Genomic DNA, 24531 nt, shown 5'->3' with positions numbered 1-24531 from the left:
TTGTTGTTGTTTTGAAGAAAAAAAAGGCAGTAAAGCACCAGCAACTTTCTGTTCATACAAATTTTTGGTTATGATTACAGGGGCAAAACACTTTTAAAATAGTGCACGATTTGTAACCTAATACATGATGTTTCCATCATATAATTAGGTCCATATATGACTTTTTTGATGTAGTAAACTTGCTCAGTAGCTCACCTGGTACAGCATTGCACTTGCACTCCTGTGAAAAAAAATCAAAGTGCTCAAAGACTTGCTTCAGCAAATGTGTTTTATCTCATGTTTGCTTTATTTAACATTATTGGTTAGGTTTAGAGTAGGATTTAGTGTAGGTAGTATGTTATTTTCAAGCACGATAGAGCATTAACCTTTTAGTGCCACTCACTGGGCACTTTATTTCCAAACTGCCGCGATACATTACAACAACCAGCATAACTGGTCTCTTCTGCTACAGAATGTCCACTTTTCATAATCCAATCAATTCCCAAGGGATTAAATAAAGCCATACTATTTTTTTTTTTTACATAATGAAAAAGTTTTTATTAAAAATGTCAAATGGGTTGAGAATGCCATTTTATGTTGACTTTAATGTCTATATTGCTGCTGCTAGCTAAACTCTTTTCTTCTCATATGAGTCAAAAGACTTCCGCTTAGATGCCCACTTCTTTTTGTTATTAAGTACCAGTTCCCAGTTCAGTAAGGCTAGTCTGATGATGATATAAGCCTGCTTTTCTCGCAAATGAGTCCACTCAATGGCAAACAAGGAAAGTTTTTTTTTTTGCCTCCCTGCCAAATGTTTGATCAAGAGCTGTGTCTGCATCTCTTTTAGATGCACTCCACATGCTTTGTTAGTATGAATTTCATTCCGTGTCGCTTAACAATCTCTCTGTATATTTAAATATGGAAATCCCACTCTCGTTTGGCAGGCTATGACTAATGTCATCTTTATTCACAGCCATTTATGATGGCAGACTCTTCATCTTTATCACTAAGGCATGCTAGTACTCTATTAGCTGGCTGTTTGGCCAAGCAGTGACCTTACTGTACTATCAGGGTCGGCTTAGCGGAGTCGAACCGCACAGCGAATGTGCTATAAAGCCAGGGGTTAATGAACAGCCCAGCGTGTCTGATCCTCAGTCTGTCGAATGGAGTCATTAGTAACTCTGTATCATAGTACCATAATTCACCCCTGCTCTTGGTCCTGTGAGGGCGCAGCTTAGCATCCCTAGAGAGCTCATTACCAGAGCTGCACACATTAGCCCTGTAGTAACCTTCCCCAACCTGGTACAACGTCAGCCCGAATAAGACTTCCAAAATGGCCTCCGGACCAGCTGACGAATAACGTGGCCCTGTGACAAAGAGAAATGGAAATAAAATACTTCTTCCATGGCTTGTGAGGAAATAGGACATTTGAGTGTCATTACACTGGGCACAAACACATACAGAATTTTTATCCTGCCTTTTGTCCTCCTATGGGCTTTTTGCACTTTGTGCACACTTGTAATCTGGTTATCGTAGGCATACTTTAATATTGTGAATGCAAAGCTCCTTTTTTCAGTCAACCCAGACCATTCGTGGATGCTTAGTTGCACAAATGTGTAATACATGGTTTGATGTCACAACAATGAGAAAATTAGCATATGGCCACCCACATTTATATATGAACAAATCAGTAATCAGTAGCTTGGCCAACCCAGATGATATTATTATTATTATTTTTTCAGCAAGGATGCCAGTAAAGACATTTATAGTGGTACATAAGATTTCTATTTCCAATAAATGTGTATATATATATTTGACACTGATAATAATAATAAATGTCTCTTGAGCACCAAATCAGCATATTCATAAAATTATATTCATAAAAAATATTCATAAAAAAGCATAAAATTCAGCTTCATCATTACAGGAATAAATTACATTTTAAAATATATTCAAATAGAAAACAACTACTTTAAATAATAATAATATTTTACAATATTACTGTTGTTTTACTGTATTTTAATTCAAAAACATGTAGCCTTGGTGAGCATAACACTGCAAAAACCTTAACAACCCCAAACTTCTGAACAACAATAGTATTTTATTTGAGGAAAGCAGAATTAAATAATTAAACTATATAATTAATTAAACTAGATATCATAATTAAAAAGGTTGCTTGCTACTGTACTTTTAAGTTTTAAAAATGGTCATGTAAAAAAATTTGAGTGTTTAGAAAAAAAAAGAAAAGAAACTTTACTAACACAAAATTGTACTTCAGGGAAAGAAATGAACTGCCACGAAAGTATTAATAAATGTCATACTTCATAGCTGTATTCAAGTCTCTAATGCTTAGCTAAAAAGCAGAATAGTGTTTTCAAATGTGGTGGTTGATGTGCTGCATATGTGAAACTGCAGTTGCAGAGGCGGCACGTCTGCATGTAGTTGTAATGTATCATAGAGACAGGCATTGCATCCCTCAGTTGGACAGCACTTAAGTTGCATAAGCTGCATTATTTAATACCACAATGTCAAAAACCGTGACTGACATGAGCAGAAGGCAGGTATGTAGAGTTTGTGTGTACATGTTATATAGAGCATGTGTGTTGCTGAGATAGCTAAAGTCAAAATATTTATAACTAGCTACCTGAATAATAACAGCAAGTTGATTGGCACCATCTCCCCCTCGAGTATTGAGATAGGAATAGTTATGATGTTTACAGCAAGTTTTTTATTTTTTATAAATGACATTTAAAATATACTAAAATAGAAAACAGGTATTTAAAATTGTAATGATATTCAACAATATTACTTTTTACTGTGTTTTTGATCAAATAAATGCAGCATTGGTGCGCATAAGAGACATCTTTCAAAAACACTAAAATATCTTGGTTATTTTAAACATTTGTCCTCTACTGTTGTTATACTGCACATACAGAAAAGTGTTTGCACTTAATGTTTGTGCACTTGAGTTGAGTATGTTTCTTCCCTAATGTGTGGTAGATTGCTAATTGCACTTCCTCTGTATGAATATGTATATGTGTTTGTTCAGTGGATGGAGGTTGGAGCGAGTGGAGTAAGTGGTCTCCATGTGGAGCCGACTGCACCATGTGGAGGAGCAGGGAATGTACCCAACCTACACCCAGCACCAGTGGGAAGGACTGCCAGGGCCTGGATCTCCAGTCCCTCAACTGCACCAGTGAGCAGTGCCCACAGAGTAAGTACCACCATTTATGTCCCTTGATTAATCAATCGATTAAAACACAGACGTCCTTTATTGATCACTAAATGTGATGTGAAGCCTGGGATGCATCAGTAAGAGTCCCATTAACTAGCAGACAACGGGAGGGAAGAATCTGGGAAGGGCACCTTGGAGGTCTACATTAACACACTTTGTTTAGTATCTCAGGCAGGGTTTGTGTATCGTTGGGTTTTTTGTTTTTTTGCAGGAAGGTCACTCTTCCAGATCAGAGATTCTTGAGCTGTCCAAGGTCTTGATGTACCCTGTGTTACGTTCCCTCTGTTTATCTTCCAGCTTTTCTTTCCTCACACAACCTTTCCTGTTCCTGTTGTTCGTCTGATCTTTTAATGATTTTAAACCTCTCAGTCCTGCAGCCGCTGTTGCCATAGTACCACAGCAGCACTGAAATGGGCGTCCTCGGGAGCAGCAGTGTTATTGTCGTTCATCTCATGATTGTTTTTTATATCAGAGCTTCTGGTGGCCGTTATCAACTGTTTGTGCGAGAAACGATTGGTTCAAACAAATGCCAGAGGGCAAACTGTGGAGAAGTCACAGCTTTGTGTGATTTCAGTTTTGTGTGACTTACTGGGTGCAGAAGAGCTTCTAGAGCATATGGTTTAATGTGCTTTCACAGCTCTACTGTCTTTATGTGCTAAAAGTAGAAAAATCCTACTTGAAATATTAAAATTTTGAATTGTTTGTGTTGAGCAGAAAGTGATTTAAAATGCTAAAATTGGAATGAATGTATTTGTTTGTGTACTATAATGCATCACCTGAAGTTTAGGTGTTGTTAAGATTTTATGTTTTTCTCTTATGCTCACAAAGGCAGCATTTTTATGAAAAATGCAGTGTAAATACAGTATAGTATAGTACACAAAAACATGATTCATCAGAAATTATTCTAATATTCTAATTAAAAAAAAAAAACATTTTTGTGGAAACGTGACACTTTGGAGACCATGATTCTTTGAAATATTTAGGTTTAAAAATCTTAGCATTTATTAAAAAATGAAATATAATGTTACAAGTGCAAATATATGGTGATATAGTTCAGCAACATTCTCTAGTGCAGCTTCGATAGTGATAAAAAGGTTGTTTGTTTTAGTAAATCTTTCTTCTTCTTGCATAAGACATTTAAATACTGTGAAGAAGCGCAGAACAACAGAAAAAGCTGCACTTTTAATGTCTGGCCCTGTAATTTACCCACTAGTTATCATGAAATGTGGTGAGCTGAACACTTATTAACAGTTAATTTGGGGCTGTTTCTCTCCCAGCAGAAATCAGGGACTCGTCTCTGCAACTTGCTTCACGTTCTATTCTGTTTAATCTCGCAATGGCCATGACTGTTGCCGATATGGATCATAAACAGAAAGAGACAGAGATAAAGAGAGGAAGAGTGTGTGCAAACACTTCCATTAATATGTGCAGAAGCAGAGGTCAAGAGTGAAGAGTCTGTATTGCCCATGCTGTGAGTCGATACTTTTCTAGAATCCTTCACTTTTCTACTAAGGGCCACATGGATGTCCAATCATAGCATCGTCTCAAACCACCTCAGCATATTTGCAGCATTGAGACTTTACGTGCAAAAAAAATGTCAATGTTGCAAACGGCAACAACAAAAGAAGGAAAATGCTGAATATTACAACCTACCAGCTGAGCCCAAGGCCTAGTTATTATCATTAGATGTTTACGTTCCTCTGTTCTGGGAGGTTGCGCAGCAGTCTGGATGTTATTAATTGGCCTATATTGCACAAATTAAAAGGACAGAAGCTGGTATGATGGCAGTTTGCTCAGCTGGGCGTCTGGCTAAGCAGATGGGCATCATAGTGTTGTATTCACATCCTCTTGGATTAAAGTGTCAGAAATGGCATTTTATTTTGAGCTGTTCTGCACTGTTAACATACAGTAGTCCCCCTCCAGGAAGTTTTTTTGTTGTTGTTGTTGTTTGTTTTTGCGCCGGGATCAAAGGGGAGTCACTTATTCTTTATGCACATTTTTTGCACATTTCAGATTTTAATGTGAGCACCTCCACGTGTCATTTACACATGGTCATACTAGCTCAAACTCTTTAAAGCACACACTCACAGGCAAAAATCCTTTAAAATTGGAATGCAAGCCACAGAAAAAATTATTGTCCCAATCTGTTCTCAGCAGATGTCTCTCGCCAGACAATAGACCTGTTTTATACAGAAATGAGCAGACAATCCTGCCTGCTTAGGCTACTCCGCTGCACAGGAAATGTTTTTTGTTTTTCTTCCTCTGCGGCTTTAATTAGTTGTTAGTGGAAACTCTTGTTGAAATAAAAGTAGCATTTAGTGTCCTCATAATTCAGGGTGGAGATTAGCCCTTGAGAACCTGCTGTGGGTTAAATGCAAGTTAAAAAGCAACATCAGAATGACTGTTCACTCTATACTGTGGATGTGGTCAAGGAGTTGTGCTTTAATAATGCACGTGCTATAAATAGAATCAATGTTTTTATTAAATATGACGTATTTCTAAATCAGCAGTTTGTTACGTTGGTGCTAGAAAAGATATTCCCATCGAAAGCGAAAGTTTTTCAAACAGTGCTTGAGTTCTGTGAAAATGAAAATATACACATATAATATTACAGTATATTCAACATATCTGTTGCAACAGAGTTTTTAATAATAAATATTATATTATAATATATAAAAATATATAATACATTGACTTCATAAAACTGACTTTTTAATAATATTATTTATTCAATATTAATAAATCTTTATATCTTATGTATTTTTTTCTACACACATGTATACAGAATACTGAATTTATATTATTATCTTATATTTTACTTTAAAAAGAAATTCAATACATCCTTCAAATGAAATATTTTTATATATCATTAAAATAATTATTTTTTTATACCAATGCATTCACAATAAAAGTAATTTATACCAATACAAGTATATCAGTGTATTTCCAGTGAAAAATAAGCTTGCATAATTAGTCATCTATTTTTATATTTCTAAAGATAGGTTGATAGGAATATTGTTCCAGGATGTACAAGGGTGTAGATTCAAAATCACGGCCACCAAATATAATTTTATCAGAGGTGTCTATTGTTAGATTTTCACAAATCAGTGGATAACTACAGTGTGGATTCTGCATAACGCCTCATAACCTCTATTCATCTAGTCAGGATAATTAACAGTTTGGCGCATCACCACCTGGTGAAATTACACCCAGGTGTTGCTGGGAAAAAAAGTGATGATGGGAAGGAAATGTCATGTTGCTGAATTAAGGCAGCCTGCACTGATAATCAGGCTATTTTGTGGAATAAAGTAAATTAAGACATTTAAAAGCAACTTGTTTTTACCCATTCAGCAATAGTGGAAATAACATTGTAACCTTTGAGTGCAAATCTACTCTTTGTCTTTCATACTAAGGGACTAAATCCGTAATACTTAATTATTATTTTTTTTTTCATTTTTTACCACTGTGATAAGATTCTAAAGATTCAATTTTAGACTTGTTTTGATGACCATATGACCTCCACATTTTTATCTTCTCATAAATAACCACAAATAACTATCAGTTTTGCAACCAATATCTACATTTCCATGATGAATGCTTCCTGATAACGCCTCATGCTAGTGTTTTATCAACAGCACAACACAGACAAAGACTTAGCATAAACTTCAACACTGGATCTTCCTGACAGAATCACTACCGTCTCTTAAAATCTCGTTGTTACAAGTCTGAACCTGTTTCTGTGAGCCACGATACAAGAATTGCAGGTTGTCGATTGTATCCCACCGTGAGAGGAGGGGAGGCACTCTGTTACACCTCCAGAAACCTGTGTTTCGACACACCTTGCATCAGCCTCTGGAACAGCTGGAACATTGCTCGCTCTGTTTTGTGTTGATTACAGCAAAAATGGAGCAAGGGTCTGCCTCCCCCCCACCACCACCACCTCCACATCTAGGTGAGTTGAGAGAGGAAGCACTTGAAAGCGAGGCAGAGACACGAGTTGTTGTGGAGGCAGAATACTGTCACGCTGAATCAGGCAGAATCCATCCAATTATAAGAGCTGATTAACTGTGTCAATTAAAGTGTGATGGATGTCTGTTCATTTATTGAGCAGGGCAGAGGGAACACCAGCCCAGTCTATAGGCAACTTCGGTGATTGGCTCTTCGATACATCTGTTAGACCTGATAAAAAGTTGCACAAGGAGGCTCTGATATGTGCTCAACGAGATTACCAGGTGAAATAAAGCAGGAAGAGGGGTAAAGGAGATCGGTTCAGGTGGACAGAATGGGAGAGAAATTTATGGGATGAATTACATCCTGCATTTTGTGGGATGCCAATGATTGGCACATTAAGCTGTGGATAATGTGATATACTATTTCTGCATATTGCTTTAAAAGTAAAACTTCTTTATATTGTGTAGGGTAATATGTTAACATTATGACAGTTAAACATTAAAAAAAATAGAAAGTGGAATTATTATTATTTTTTATTTTTATTTTTTCAGGAAGTGTAGTTAACACACAAAACATATATCAATTAACCATTTGTAGTTGTGGTTGTATTAAGTGATATAACACATTCATTCATATATTTTTTTGTTTTTATTTTATTTTTATTTCTAGAATGGGTTTCATTGAGCACTACAGCTTAATTTGTTGGATCATGCATCTGTTTTTTTATATATAATATTATGTACAACTATGTGTTTTATATTTTTAATTAATATCTCTTCCTTTGTTTAATAATTAATTAGTAATTATAGTCATTTGGTTATATAAATTTACAAAATGTGTTTATTTAATAAAACAATTTAGAATTTCACACACACACAAACACACACACTCATCAGTATTATTATTAGTATTCTTGTTATTAATATTATTATTATTATTATCATGTGATCCATATTATTAGTAATATTAGTGACAACGTATTCATTTTTATATAAATTCACAAAATATGTGATATTTATAAAATATATCAATACATAAAAAATACAATTCAAAATAGTTTTCAAGTGTTGTCACAGATTGGAGATTTCACCATGTAATTTTTTATGTTTTCAATAATTTAATTTAAATTTGTATTTATTTTACTTGTTTGTTCGTTTTTTTTGTGTTCATTCTCTCTCTCACTCTCTCTCTCTCTCTCTCTCTCTCTCTCTCTCTTTCTCTCTCTCTCTCTCTCTCTCTCTCTCTCTCTCTCTCTCTCTCTCTCTCTCTCTCTCTACCAGAAACTGCATTTCATGATTCAGTGGAGAGTATGTTTGCTTCCACTCTTGGGGGTTTTACAGACTTACAGACTCTTCAGCCTATTAATCTTCTTTTTTTCATGCTATTTTCAGCACCTGGAGCACACATGCTACAGGCACAAACCCAGCCCCCATCGTCTCGCGGTGCAATGACTGTCGGTTTATGATATCATAAGTCCCTCTTAAACCATGACAAAGTCACTTCCCGCAGACATTCTTAATGTATCATCGATACAGAGACGCAGGAGCGATTCCTGTTTGCATGCGCTCAGTCATTCACGATTGACCAGCTGTCATGAAACAAGGCCTGATGTAATAGCACTACCTGGAGCTCGGCCAACCTCCTGCTTGCACGGTATCTTGTCGTATTGACAGAGTCATCATTCAAACGTGTTCAACAAGACATGTCAGGATGTTGCCAATGACCCCTGAGCGGCATTAGCGATACTTTGTTGTCACATCGGGATAATGGAGCTATATTTGGATTAAATAACTGGACCAGACACCTGAGCCCCTTTCACACTGCCATTCCGGCAAATACACGGGTAAAGTGTTCCGGCAATTGTTCCCGGCTCGCTAGATTTTGCACTTTCACACTGCCAGTGATTACCCGGGATATGTGCATGCTTTCACACACAACCCGTAAAGATCCCGTAACGACACGTGACATCAGGGCGTGACGTGTAATGTAAGAGTCGAAAATGCTAGGCACGTTATACTTTCACTGAAGCAAGCAAACGATCTCGGCGTCAGTGCGGAAAGTGAGGAACTAACTGATCTCTGCTTCATTACAATTTGCACATATTTTTTCGCTGTAAACATTAAACTTCCTTCAAAACAGCCGGTAAAAGAGTCGCACGATAACGCGCGTCATCACTTCGACACGGCATTAGATCTGGCTTTTGTTCACACAGCACTCGTCCCGGGTTGAACCCGGCAATGTTACTAGGTCCCCGACCCGGGTTCAATGCCGGAATCAATCCCGGGACGTGGTTGCTTTCACACAGAAGGCGACCCGGCAATGTTCCGGCAATGTTCCAGCAATATGCCGGGTCCGACGTGCAGTGTGAAAGGGGCTCTGTAGTACTGAGAAGTGTAGATTGTCTTAAGTAACAACTTGAGTAACAAACACCTTCATCAAGCAATCAAGGTGTTTATTGTGACTCTGGTGATTAAGAGTGTTATGAACAATTAGTAGACAGCTTAATTAGAGTGACACAGACTTGCATAATGTTAATTGACAGTCCTGTTGTAATTGTCTGTGTGATTTTAGGCTTGAGGATTCTAATTTAATAATTTCCTTTGATAATCTCACTCTCGTTTAGTCCAAACAAACCAAGCAGGGAGTGTCAGGATGGAAGTGTGATCGTGAAAGTGAGTCAAACTTCCTGTGCAGTTTTGTTCACACTAATGAAAAGTAAATAAAAGGCTAATTAAGGGCTAAAAAAAGTGTTTCAAAAGTAAATTATGAATGTTAAAGACATGCCCATTTATTCTTGATTTGGCCTTCACTTTGCATATGGAGATTATTATGAGAATATAATGCTCAGTAATATTGCCCTTATGTAAAGCTGTGACTCTACCCCTGAATTCAGGAGCTTTGGCTGAGCAATTCCTTATAGCTTTTAGCTGTCAGTCCATGGAGCATCGAAACAGGCCTGAATACGCCTCTGCAGTCTCTCGTCACAATACAGAGCCACTGGGTCTCTCGAAGCAGAGAGTGCAGACACCTCTGCCACCCAACAAATCAGCATGCCACAGAGACAACCCACACAAATCTCATTTCCCACCAACACAATTGATTAGAATAATTTTGGATGTGATTGTCTCTGGGTACTTATCCATAAAGCTGCAGGCCACAACGAGAGAGGGCACATGAAATTATGTGGATAAGGAAATCTGCTTTGTGTCAGAAACATACACTTTCACTCCCCCTCTCTCTCCCTCTATTTGGAAGGAAGTGTCTTTCAAAATCACAGCCATAAATTCAGCAGCTTGAAGAATGCTGATGTAGCAGGCTGCCAGCAAACACTCCCGTCTTTCCAACTGCAGAACAACCCACTGAAGCACAGATATGATTACCTTTTTAAGGAGGCAGCAGTAGGGAAGCTGAAATGTTTTCCCAGCAGTTAATTCCCTTACACACAATGCAAGCCAAGTCAGGTTTAGGTAATTCTGTTTGATAATAATTTTCAAAACACTGGCATCTGGCAAAATTTAGTTAACGTCTGATTACAAAGTAATACACGAGAAGAACAGCTATTTCATTCTAAAATTGACATTGATTATCACTTTACGCAGTTTAAAACCATCTATTCAGGCAAATGTTTGGAGTGGAAAACTGCATGCATTGCACAATATGCAGTGCTATTATTATTAGTAGTAGTATTTTAATGTGAAACAGTACACAACATATTTAAAATAGTTATATACTGACCTCAGTGACCTCTTTGTGTTGTATGGCTAATTCAATTTATGAAGACTAAATGTCTTATATAAATTAAGAAGCTATTTCATGCAGTGTTCTCTTTTGTTTACTACACATTTTGGCAATTTGAGGGAGGTTATACAGGAAGTTAATACTTTTAGGACAAATTCAATTTATCAAAAGTGACAGGAAAGGCATTTATAATGTTACATGAGATTTCTACTGAATTCTGTTCTTTTGAACTTTCTGTTCATCTAATAATCCTGAAAAAAAATTAAAAAAAATTCCACAAACATTTTAAGCAGCACAATTGTTTTCAAAATTGGATGATGATAAATTATTCTTGAGCACAAAATCAGCTTATTAGAATGATTTCTGAAGGATCATGTGACACTGGAGTAATGCATTTAGCATTACCTAACACAGTTATATTGTTTCTAATAAAAATCATTAATTAAAAATGTATTTTGTATATCTCTGTTTTAACCAATAGAATTGCTGATATTATAAATATTATCAGTGTAAACCAGATCTACAATCTGTGGTAAAGTTGACTTTTGCTGCAACTAATCGCTGACAAATTAAAAAAATGCTAATATTGACAATATGGTAACCAATATTTTGTGTTACTCACACATGTGTCTCTTTTTCTGTCTCGGTGCAGCGGCATCAGGTGCTGAGGATGTGGCCTTGTACGTGGGGATCGTGGCAGTGGCTCTTTGTCTGACTCTCCTGCTGATTATCCTGGTGTTGGTCTACCGCAGAAAGAAGGAAGGTCTCGATGCAGATGTGGCCGACTCCTCCATCCTCACCACTGGCTTTCAGCCCATGGGCATCAAGCCCACCAAGCCAGGTGTGTGGGCACCGCGCAGGGCAGCCCGCAGCAGTAGGCTATTGTTCCTCTACAATATCCACCCCTCGTCACGATGTTTCACACCCATCCTTTCATCCCAGTGCCCGTGTTCCTGTGCCACCTGTGGCCATGGCAATTCATAGTCTCGCAATTATGTCCGTGTTTGCCTTAAATGGAGGTAGTCATAGTTTTGTTTGGCATCTTCACAGTTGCAAATGAATGTGGTGGTTTTACTTAAATCATCTTTGAAGTCATAAGTGAATGGATACCTTCACTCTTCTGCCTGCTACCATGGGAAGTGATTTGGTAATAGTAGCATTAAGCTGATTTCCATTGATCTTCCCACGAAACAAATCTGCCTACTGCTTTGAACTTTTATTTTTACACATGTAAAGTGTTTAACATGAAAAAAAAAACTGAAATCACAAAATATAGAGTGCTTTTATACGGAGCCCCTCTGGTCCCACTTTGTCAAAAAAAAAAAAATATAACTAACTCGTGGCCTCAAGATAAGTTAACTCGTGGCCTCAAGATAGTGAAGTGTCTGACACATGGACCCTTTGTTATTAAACTGGACCCTGTACTGTAGTGCAATGTAATACTTCACATTCTGTGCAATATTATCTGTTTTAATATTCAGTGTAATATAATTTGCTGCAGTTCTGTTTCTATTTATTTACTAGTACTGTTCATCACAATCATTTTAATTCTGTTAATACAGTAATGTAAATCTTGTAGGCTGCATATCCATAGTCCTTTATAATTCTTCTTCATATTTTATAGCATATATTTATACTTTTTACATGTATATAGGCTACTTGTTTATTTACCAACTTCTATTATTATTTATATTCCTTTAAATGTCTTGATGTGCACATCAACTGTGACACAAGAATTGTCCCCCGGGTTATCAATATCAATAAAGATCAAAGTATTTTTGATTCTGATTTTAAGATAGCCTATAGTAGTGTGCAGACTGGTTCATTAATTATTGAAGTGTTTCACATTTTGGAAAAGCATGTCTGTGTAGCCCACGATAAAACGTCAGAAGAGGGCTTTCTATGCTTAGGTCACGGTACCTCCGTCTGGCTGTATGTATTTATGTGTATTTTCCGGTATTTCCCAGTTGACGGCAAGGAGTTGCAGGATGAGAATGCGTTAGATGATCATATGAATAATTGTGACGACTTTACAGAGATAAGAGTGTTTTAATTAGAATGGTTAACATTTAGTTAGATGGCAAATTACTGCAAGACTATAGGTGTTCGAGCTGGAAGCATTAACGATTAGCATAACAAGTTAAGCAGGCTAATTCAACGTTAATGGTTATCAAGTAACTGCTATCTTAGTCTCTGTTACTAACGTTTCAAATTTTATCGGACTTGATAGCCATTAATTTTGAATTAACCTGCTTAACTTGTTATGCTAATTATTCATATGACGCAACTCCTTGCCGTCAACTGGGAAATACCGGAAAATACACATAAATACATACAGCCAGACGGAGGTACCGTGACCTAAGCATAGAACTCTTCTGACGTTTTATCGTAGGCTACACAGACATGCTTTTCCAAAATGTGAAACACTTCAATAATTAATGAACCAGTCTGCACACTACTATAGGCTAACTTAAAATCAGAATCAGAAAAACTTTGATCTTTATTGATATTGATAACCCGGGGGACAATTCTTGTATCACAGTTGATGTGCACATCAAGACATTTAAAGGAATATAAATAATAATAGAAGTTGGTAAATAAACAAGTAGCCTATATACATGTAAAAAGTATAAAAATATGCTATAAAATATGAAGAAGAATTATAAAGGACTATGGATATGCAGCCTACAAGATTTACATTACTGTATTAACAGAATTAAATTGATTGTGATGAACAGTACTAGTAAATAAATAGAAACAGAACTGCAGCAAATTATATTACACTGAATATTAAGACAGATAATATTGCACAGAATGTGAAGTATTACATTGCACTACAGTACAGGGTCCAGTTTAATAACAAAGGGTCCATGTGTCAGACACTTCACTATCTTGAGGCCACGAGTTAACTTATCTTGAGGCCACGAGTTAACTTATCTTGAGGCCACGAGTTAACTTATCTTGAGGCCACAAGTTAACTTATCTTGAGGCCACGAGTTAACTTATCTTGAGGCCACGAGTTAGTATCTGGAGGCCACAAGTTAGTATGTTGAGGCCACGATTTAGTTATATATTTTTTTTTTTTTGACAAAGTGGGACCAGAGGGGCTCCGTACTTTTACCTTTAGCACTTTTGTTGCGCACCCGGGTTCGATTGACGTCAGAGTTCGGTTCGTTTGGATGATGTGAACCCGTGAACCGTACCTGAGTCCACTTAAAAATGGTGTTCTGAGGTACGGTTCATGTGAACTCTGGTACGGTTCGCTGCTGATGTGAATGCAATCGTACCAAATCTCAGAAGTAAACCGCTATTAATGACGTATTATTTGATGAAAATGTGTGTTTGTTTATGTGTTTCACTCATTTGCAGTACTGTACATTCGTAAGAGAGACGCAAGTGCTGTTATGTACCGAAGGGAAATCGTGGCCTAATGCTTAGAGAGTCGGACTCCCAATCGAAGGGTTGTGAGTTCGAGTCTCGGGCCGACAGGAATTGTGGGTGGGGGGAGTGCATGTACAGTTCTCTCTCCACCTTCAATACCATGACTTAGGTGCCCTTGAGCAAGGCATCGAACCCCCAACTGCTCCCCGGGCGCCGCAGCATAAATGGCTGCCCACTGCTCTGGGTGTGTGTTCACAGTGAGTTTATGTGTTCTTTGCTCTGTGTGTGTGCACACCGGATGGGTTAAATGCAGAGCACGAATTCTGAGTATGGGTCACCATACTTGGCTGAATGTCATGTCACTTTCACTTTGTAAACAAAATGAACGGTTCAAAAACGTAAATACATAAAAGTGCAGAGAGTAAGATTATGCATTTGCCACCTTCTCCTGCGCCGTTGTTACTAAGCATTATTTAAACCGTGACAGGCAGGCTTTCTTTAAACTCTGAATGGAATTGATTGTGGATGCTAAAGAGGAGGAGGCTACGAATGAGTCTGTCTCATCGCCGAAAGCCCGGCTACATCCATGGATTTGTACATTTGCACTGAATTTCAATTTGTGTTGTGCACTTTGAACCACTTTGACCTTTTGGATTGTTTTTTCACTTGTTTCTTTCTCTGTTTCTACAGAAAACTCTCATTTGCTCACCATCCAACCCGATTTGACTACCACTACCACAAGCTACCAGGGAACACTGCGTTCTCGCCATGAAATCACTGGGAAGTTCTCCTTGAGCAACGGCCCCCTCCTGGAGCCACTTCCAAACGGCTCCCACACACTGCACAACGGCAAACTGCCTAGCGATCCCAATGACTTCATGAACCGCTTGTCCTCTCAGACGTATTTCAAAACGCTACCGAGAGACAACGTCAACACCTCCTACGGCACATTCAATTTCCTGGGTGGCCGCCTAACCCTCCCCAACACTGGTAAGATTATATGACTGCAAACAGTACAAAATGTTTTTTGTGTTTTGTCAGGAGTGTTGTGAAAGAGCTCTGGAGCTTTGTTAAACTGCAACGTTATTATACTGACATGGCCCAAAATGGAAGGTTGAAGTGATCCAATTACATGGTAATCCAAGCAGTTTTATGTAAATCGGGACACGAGCGAATGCGAACACCTTATAAAGACTTTTTTTTTTTTCAAGTAACGAGGCAGAGCGGGCAAAGAAGTGCTTCCATTTAAATACTAATGATTGTGTTATGACAATGACAACCATTTTCCTTTTTCGACAAAAATAGATGTAATTGGGGAACATCTTGTTTTATTTTCCCATTCTTTTTTTTCGGAAGGATACCTCACTACATCTTCTCCGAGCTGAGCCAGTGACTTAGTTGCCAGCCGTGGTACTGTAAGCCGATATGCAGCGTGCACATTCATAGAGTCTGCAACTCTATCCACTCCAAGGACACCACCAGAGTATATTCAGACCAATTAGTCTCCTTAATCACAGACAGAGGTTTCATCTGGCTGTCACATTATGAATCGCTCGCGGTCAAAGAGACAGCTCACGAGGCAGTGGAAATGAAATAACCAGGACTCCCTCGACTAAGAACATTGCCCTTTAAAATATAATGCCTTCTACCTGGTATCCGTGACTGTTGTTGAGGATGTTTTATGGCTTATGCAACTTTTATGCATTCATCTTATGATTATTTTAGACTAGACAAGTTACAAGGCAAAGTTTAATGTGTAGGGGTGACTAATTATGTAATTAAGTAATATTCACAATATCATATAATCATATATTATAATATATTTTTTTATTTATTTATTCCCATTTTCTGTGTCATTCTAAAAGTTAAATTTACAATATATATCTCTGAAAGTACACATTGTTTAGTTTCATAACCAGCATATTAACTTCTGAAATAATAAGCTTTGATTGTTTGGATATTTACTGACAAAAAGTAGACTGGACCTCTTGTAACTTTAATCGAATACCCCTGCTTTAGGCTCCAGGGACATCTCCAGGTACATAAAATGAAAGAGTTTTGGAATTTATACATAGTAGATGACATCTTTGACCTTGACCTTGGATTTGTATAGTGTTAATCACATTTACTTTTGTCACATAAAGGCCTGCTGTGAGTTGTGACAAAAGCAGCATTCAGATGGAACAAATGAACCTTGTCTCTTTTGTTCCTATTTACATTAGGAATCAGCCTTCTCATCCCGCCAGAGGCCATTCCCAGAGGGAAGATTTATGAGATTTATCTCACCATTCAGAAGAAGGAAGACATGAGGTAGGTCCCTGGAACCAATCTGAGGATCTGCCTCACAAAGAAAGGATCCACAGTTTGAATCAGAATTTAAAAAAGGCCAGGCACAGAGCATCGAACATAATTGAAGTCAATCTCCACATGCTCGTGTGCATGATTGTGTGTGTGTGTGTGTGTGTGAGAGAGAGAGAGAGAGAGAGAGAGAGAGAGCCGTTTGCTCAGATTTTATGACTAATGCTGACTTCAAAAGCTTGTGTGTATGTGTTGTGTCTTGTCCGTTATATGTAAATGAGCCATGGGCCACAAAGAGGGAAATGTTCTCCTGTTTTAGTTTTTCCTTTCAGAGTGAAGCACCAGGTAACAGGCTATTTTTTGCTCATGCATTCATGCACTGTTTACGACCGGCTCCTTACTGGTCTTGAATGCAAAGTGTGAAAAGTCAGATGTGAGCACCAGAGCCCTGATTAATAGTGGACTCTCATCTTGTTAAAGGGTCTGCTCTGGGCTTGACATTGGCCATCCATCCAGACCCCTTTGGTTGAATCCTGACCATTGTGCTCCCCCACTGCCTCCCTCTAGATTGCCCCTGGCTGGGTGTCAGACATTGCTGAGCCCCGTGGTGAGCTGTGGCCCGCCCGGTGTGGTGCTCACCCGGCCGGTCATCCTCACTATGGACCATTGCTCTGATGCGTGCCTGGAGAATTGGGCCATCCGTCTCAAGAAGCAGTCATATGAGGGAACATGGGAGGTGAGTGTTTGTTTGCATCTGTGTGCATTTAACATCCAAATATATGTATTTATGTGTGTGTGTTTTTAAAATATAAAAAAGAATACACACACACACATACACACATATATATGTATATATATATATATATATATATATATATATATATATATATATATATATATATATATATATATATATATATATATATACACACACATTTAATAATGTACAGTTCAAATTACACAATAATTGTTTTAGTTTTTTTGAAAATTGCAGTTAAAATCTGCTTGCCTCAAAAATCTGAATGGCCTCAAGTAAAATTGCATTTAAATTGTTTATTTAATAGTACTTACATTTATTTAAGAAACAAAAATACTACTGTCATTTTCACTTGAAAGCTCGACAAATGTACTTGACAAATTTGCTTCTTTTACTGTTATTACTTTTCTATAAATTGCTTTACAATAGACTACTGAGAACTGGAGTGTTGGAGAGAAAATGTTCTTGAATATACAGGAATATAATATGCAAAAAAATGTGTAAAAAAAATTATTTGAAAATAGTCATCAGTCTTTATGAAAAATATAGTTTTAATTTATTTTGTTTGATTTTGGGATGACAATTTCTTGAAAGATTTTGTCAGATTTACCTACTTGAGTACAAGTTTCTCCTGTGAAGCCAATGGTGTGTTGCGAGAATAAATTCCCATCAGCCCAATTAATCATCAGCATGGTAATATAAAGATATAAAATAAAAATTCTGTTCTGTACAGATAAATAAATAAAGATTCAGTTGCGCTTAATTTTAATTAGCATTGAACTGTATGTACTGTAGGTAGAATTCTGTACATAGACCTTTCTTGCCCTTTCCCATCTCTTTCTTTCTCATTGCCCTGCTACTGAATTGAATATCTTATGGAGGCAAATGTGTTGTATTGTCATAATCATTTCAAATAGCCTCTCAGACAATAAAGCCCTAAAGTGTCTCCATCGGCGTACTCCTCATTTCACCTCCTTCATCTCCCATGCCTTCACATTTAATCTCCATTTAATTGTATGGATATTTTCCTCATTCCATCCGATGGCCAGCAGCACCCACCTTTAAACTGAGCTGGGGTGAGTCCTTTATTATGCCTGATGGCTTTTCTATTATCTGCTCTGAACCGCACCGGGTCGGTGCAAGATACATCAGGCACAAAGACAAGGAAGAGGAGGAACCTAAGGAGGAAGGGCGGAGGAAGAGAGTGAAGGTCTTCTTTCATGTTTGATACTGTGCATAAATTATTCAGGCTCCTTGGGTGGCAGCAATGGGGCGGCAGTAGAATGAATAGGCCTGTCTTGGATAGAAGGTAGAGCAGCACTTTTAATCATCCCCTGCCCCAAATATAGCCCATCGGTGGCAGGTCGCCGTTCTTGGCCAGGTACAGCGGACGAAAGAGAGAAAAAACACAAGGAAGTTTGAACCGGGAAGGAGCCTTGGCAGACAGACTCGCAGCAATTAATTTCTCCAGAGGACGCAGATCAGCAAAACGTGAGCAGAAGAGAATGAAACCTAGTCTGTGTCATTATCGGAACCGTGGGATGATTTTTTTAAGTCACTTAAAAAAAGATCATGAAAAAAAAAATTTGACTTCATTGTGGTCAGATGGAAAATGGCTAGTGCCAATACTAATTTCACAGATGAAGATAGTGGCTTATTTTATTGATTGCTGGATGTAATTTCCTGGCCTGGATCCCGAGGTGCACGACAGTGGGGCCGCCTCTCTGTATTTGATTAGATAATGGTGTGAGTGAGAGAAAAAGAAAGACGGTGTCCGAGAAATCTTTCTGATGAGCTTTCTGCAGAGGGTTCTGTCGCCACATATCCCGCTTGCCTTTTCTCTAATTAAAGCCACTCTGGGGAGCCATTATGTGATTGTATCTGACCGAAGACTGTGAGAGAACGGCAAGTTCCCTCACAATTACCTTGGCCTTTGCTAGAGTCACGTTTTTTGACAGAATGCCTTTTCTCCTGATTTTAACACATTTTCTTTGCATTAGCCCATAAGACACTTGAAGGCATCTCTGATATCTGTCAGGATTCTTATATCCAATTAAAATAATTATCTTGCCATGCCCTGACAAGCTCCATATTGCACATGGCAACCTGTTAATTTTATTTTATTGTCCTGGTTTTAGTACAGAAGCAGCTCAAGCTGTCAAACTCACTAATTGATTAACACAAAACAGTGGGGTGCAAAATGTTTTAGGGTTGGTTGTGGCTTTGCGATGAATAAAGTAATGAATATGGAAAAAATCATTAATGGTCATACTTAGTAAAATCCAGAAATACCGTTTACAGTCCAGAAATAATGAAATAAATTCATAAAATTTGTGTTCGTTCATTCAGTCAGTTTTATTTTTATTAATTTAAATGTATGTTAATTGCTCTTATTCTGGTTTTTAACTTTTTGGTATTTTCACATAAGAAATAAATCTGAGCTGTAGAAATTTCACACAATTTATTCCCAGAGAAAGGGAAGCTCCAATCACTTAGTGGGCACTACCATGTGTGAGCATTCAGGATGAGCTCCAGCTATTAGTGTCTCATTAGAGCGCAGAGCACAGCTCATTATGCAGATCTTTCAGTTTCTGCTCAGCCAGATCACTTCACTGTATCTAAAATCTGACACCGAACATCCCCAGGGGAGGAGTTGACCATCTCTCCAATAACTCCACTGACACAGCTGCTCTCTGCCCTCCCCTCTGATCCCTGTGTCATTGTCTCATTGGCTCCTCAGGATGTACTTCAGCTTGGTGAGGAAGTGGTTTCGGAACCATACTACTGCCAGCTGGAGGCGGAGACGTGCCGGGTGTTCACTGAGCAGCTGGGCCGCTTTGCTCTGGTCGGGGAGTCCCTCAGCATGGCTGCAGCTAAACGCCTAAAACTGCTGCTCTTTGGTCCCGCCTACTGCTCTACGCTGGAGTACAACATCCGCATCTACTGCATGGATGACACACAGGACCTGCTAAAGGTGAATCCTTTAAGATTCCAAATGTACAGTATCTATACTTATGACAAAACCCAGCTAAGAAAAATATGTTGGAAGAAAGTTTTGCTAATGTTCCCATTAAGTTCTGAAAATGCCCAGCTTTTCTTGGTTATGTGTTAACGTTAAGGAAACATTCCATTTTATAATTTTTGCAAACATTATGGGAATGTTACTATGAACCATGATGTTCTATGAACATTCAGAAGCAAGTAGTTCTATTCATAAAATGTTAAGCGAATGTCCAACTAGAAAGTTTCAGAATTAAGTGATCCATGAAAGATGTATGAATTAATTATTTTTTATGCTAACGTTTTAAGAACATGATCGAAGAGCAGATAACTTTGAATGAATTTCCATTAATATTGCTGGAAGAATGATTGTTCCTTGCCAGAACATTCTGAGAACATTTATATCATTTTGTCTTCTCACTCTCAATCCTTGTTCTCTTGAACCTTGCTGAAAGGACAGACTTTAGACCAGTGTGATAGGAAGAGTTCACCCGACTTACTCATTTACTCACCCTCATGTTGTTGCTAATTTTCTTTTGTGGAACACCAAAGGAGAAAATCATAGGAAAATTTCAATGTCAATTTAATGTTTTCATAGAAAAGAGCATGAAAAGTAATATTTCAATGTTTTGTTTTATGTGAAAGAAAAATTCATTTGTGTTCAGGACAATTTGAGTGTGAACAAATGATAACAGATTTTCCATTGTTGGGTGAACTGTCCATTTAATTGCCAGTTGACCAAAGATGTCTTGCTGTAAGCAAAAATAAAATGCTGGTCACCAGCCATGCATTCGCCCCCCCCCCCCCCCCCCCCCTTCTTTTTCTCTCTTTTTCATCAGCCAATCATATTATTTTTTTAGTTCCTTAAGGCTTACATATTTTTTGTGCTCCCACTCCTAACAGATCAAGTATAATCAAGAGCTAATGCCAGAGCAGCCTCCCTCGAGGATCACGTCTGAGCAGACTGTTAAGATTTCATTTGCATGCCTAATTAGTAAATGAAAAGGAGAGACTCTCTGGCTGTGGCCCCTGAGCTCCTCTCGGCACTCACTGTCAAAGTAAGAGGCTCCATTCCCTGCTCTGCCCACTCCAGCCTCTGAGAGCCTGCCAGAAAAGATGACCTGCCCTACCCAAAGCTGCACGCTGGGCCCCACTAGGGTGGGCTGTTGGGGGAAAGAGATTACGAAAGAGATGCCAGGATTTTGACCAGTTTGTTTAAAATGAGCCATACAGAGATAAGAAGTGCTCCAGTGTATGACGGATGTGAGCACCTCCCCTCCAGTTCTCTGCAAAGGGTTCATGAGAACGCTGACTGTTCTGTCGTTTTAAAGTGAAGTGCTGAAGTGATTATTTGTTGCACAACGCAAAAAGCCCCATGTATTTATTTTTATTTTACAGCAGTTGCTGTTATTTAGTGATTGAAGATGTGGAAGTGTAGTGTGCTTTTATCTATAGCAAGGGTGTTGAGCTGCTAACATACTGTAGTTGCTTTTTTAACCCATGACCTCTTTTCATACTAACCTTGCCTTTGATCAGGAGTGGGCCGCTCCAGGGGAACCTACATATGTGGACAGACTCAGTCATGCAATGCTCTTGTGTGGTGCTGCTTTCTATGAATCCACCCTATCTGCATTTTTCACTCCCCTCAAATGCATAGACTGCTGCGATGAGCCACAATGGCCTAATAGGATATGCATTTTTTTACACGGTGGTTTAGTGGGAAGTCGAGTGGTCTGTATGCTTATCTTTGTCAGTTTGGAAAAGGAGAGTTTTTTTTTTCCCTAATGCCAGGAACATAGTCTTTGCAATTATGTGCATGCGAATGCTTCTGCAAAATGAAATCTGTAAAAATGCCTATTCTGAAGACTCTAGGTGTTTTGAATTGCAGCCCAAATGAATGTTTGTTAAATTCTTTATAAAACATCTGATTTTTAAGTTGCTTTGAATAAAAGCATTTGCTAAGTGAATTAATAAAAAAAAATCTAGTTTTGCTAAAAATATAACTATAGAGTTTTAATAAATAAAATTCTATGAGAGTTGGAAAGTCCACACTACAACTATAATAATAATGACACAGAAGAATGGTATCCATGGAATCACTCTCAAAATGATTTCCAGCTGATGAACAATGAAAACATTGAAAGTCAATCAGAATCAAGCCACATTTATTGAGTTTGCACATTTAAAACAGCGAACCACAACTGTGCACAAGCTTAAAATGAACAGAACATTATTGTCCATTGATGTGTGCACTAATATAGTTATAGTTACCATGCTTCGTGTGAACAGCCTTTAAACTTGAGAACTAGTGATCAAATCATTTGAGTCTGCACAACAGGAAGGTTTATGAACAAATCATGTCAGGTCTACAGTCAGTCAGTTTTCTCTTACAAAATAACTGCTGTTATTATTAAGGGTTTTTGTATTTGTACTGCTACACTGATGCAAGAATGCACGTAAAGTAATGTGTACATCTTGCAATGCATTGGCCAAGCATTTGTGAATTCATGTACAGCATGTTTGTGGTCTTACAGGTGTTTCACCCCTGAGAACCACATGTGAGTCCCTGATTGACTTTATTCAAAGATGTGAGGCTGATTTATTGTGATGGAATTATTATGCTAATCAAAGCTGATAACAGAAGAGGATATTCGGAATTTGCATAGCATGCCATGAGAAGCAGCGGTCATGACAAAGAAGCATTGTTCATTTTTATGCATCTTTCTCCCCCATCATTTTGGGTGAATATTAATTGCATTTTGATTGCTGCAGGGCTACTATATTACTTCAAGAAACAGGAATGCACCACAAATGAAAGAGCTACCGCTATTATTTTTGGTGGTTGTCACTCTTCCATTAAGCCAAGAACTTGCCACACTATACAAATACTTTTCCCATTCTCTAACACTTTTTCTTGTTCACTCTTTAATCTTCTCAGTCATCAGCTTTGCTTGTGCCTAAAACAACAGAAATATTTAATCTCCCAATTAAACCACATTTAAACAATGTCATAATTACTTAATCAGAAGTATGACATTTAGGAGTCAGTGACATTTCAGCAAGGAGGCTTTCAATATGTTTGTGAGTCTTATGGGACCAATTAGATAAATATTTAATGCACAGCTGCCTGTTTCAGAACTGCTTCCACTGCTGGTTTTACTGTAGCTGGACACCTCATAGTCGCCCTTTCCTAAAGCTCAACTACAGGACCTGTGAGAGACACTTCCTTTGATATGGCTAATTATTGTGCTTACTAACATTCATGACCTCCAAATCTAAACCCCTTATTAGGCCATGTTGATCTTATTTGAGCTTCAGTGTTGAACGCTCAAACCGCTACACTAAGGCTCTGACCCTTTCATTCTTAATGTAATCTCACAATAGTATTTGACCTTTCAGCAAAGCACGATTGGCAGGGTCTGCATCCACTGCAGAAAGAGCATTAAGATCCAGATTGTAGTGCACTAGCAACAACATGTTTCAAAGAAGGTTTGAAGCACCAGTGGAGGATTGTTTTGGGTTCACTGATTTATCTGGCTTTTCACCAGGCACTGGGTTGTAAAATATCCCCTCGTTTTAGAGATGGATGAGCGATGACCTTTGGTGCCTCTTTCCAAATGTTGTTCACATTTAATCAAGGCCCATGTTGTATTCTCTTCTCCCTCCAGACCTTTCGACCCAGCAGGCAAATGTCTGAAGAGTCAAGTCTGGTGTTTTCTATCTGCTGACTGGGCTAGAAAAAAAATAGAGAGAGAGGAGGGCAAGCATTCTCATATTTGACCTTTTGTCTAACGTCTGAGCATAATTTGCACATATATGCATGTATTCACGCTGTCAGAGGAGACAGCAAAAATGGTGCACAGCTTTGATCACTGATGTAACATTTAACGAGACAGTCGGCTTCATCAGCCGAAGACGCAAGAGAACGAGACGAAACAAAGCCTGTGTGTTACTTACTGTTGATCTTCTTCTTCAAATTCATCTCTGTGGAATGCTTGTTTGGAAAGCAACTTGCATGTCACTCGTGTTTTCAGAAGGGAGAGAAATATTTGAGGTGTTGGGTGGGAAGAAGAAAAATAACCTCATCACCAGCTGGAGAAAACTCACAGACATATGTCTAGATGATTTATATCTGTGAAATGTTTGCCTCTATTATTCAGATCTCTTTTCTGACTTTTCTGACTTGCTCATC

General features: G+C 38.2%; 1 protein-coding gene across 4 annotated transcripts in view; it reads left to right on the top strand.

Moving 5' to 3' along the window:
• Positions 1–24531, top strand: part of LOC132113839 (netrin receptor UNC5A-like) — a 210820-nt gene that overhangs the window by 172518 nt on the left and 13771 nt on the right. For 2 of the 4 annotated variants that reach the window (XM_059521863.1, XM_059521860.1), the window contains 6 exons: positions 3029–3193; positions 11556–11777; positions 14975–15274; positions 16507–16594; positions 17150–17318; positions 20080–20313. In XM_059521863.1, coding sequence (XP_059377846.1) covers positions 3029–3193; positions 11556–11777; positions 14975–15274; positions 16507–16594; positions 17150–17318; positions 20080–20313 — 1178 coding nt within the window. The remainder of the gene's footprint in view (positions 1–3028; positions 3194–11555; positions 11778–14974; positions 15275–16506; positions 16595–17149; positions 17319–20079; positions 20314–24531) is intronic. The other 2 variants (XM_059521864.1, XM_059521861.1) reach the window with 1 other exon arrangement.

The sequence above is a fragment of the Carassius carassius genome, chromosome 33 (genome assembly GCF_963082965.1).
Source record: "Carassius carassius chromosome 33, fCarCar2.1, whole genome shotgun sequence".
NCBI lineage: Eukaryota > Metazoa > Chordata > Actinopteri > Cypriniformes > Cyprinidae > Carassius > Carassius carassius.
The sequence above is the reverse complement of the archived record's forward strand: the minus strand, read 5'-3'. Positions and strand labels throughout refer to the sequence as shown.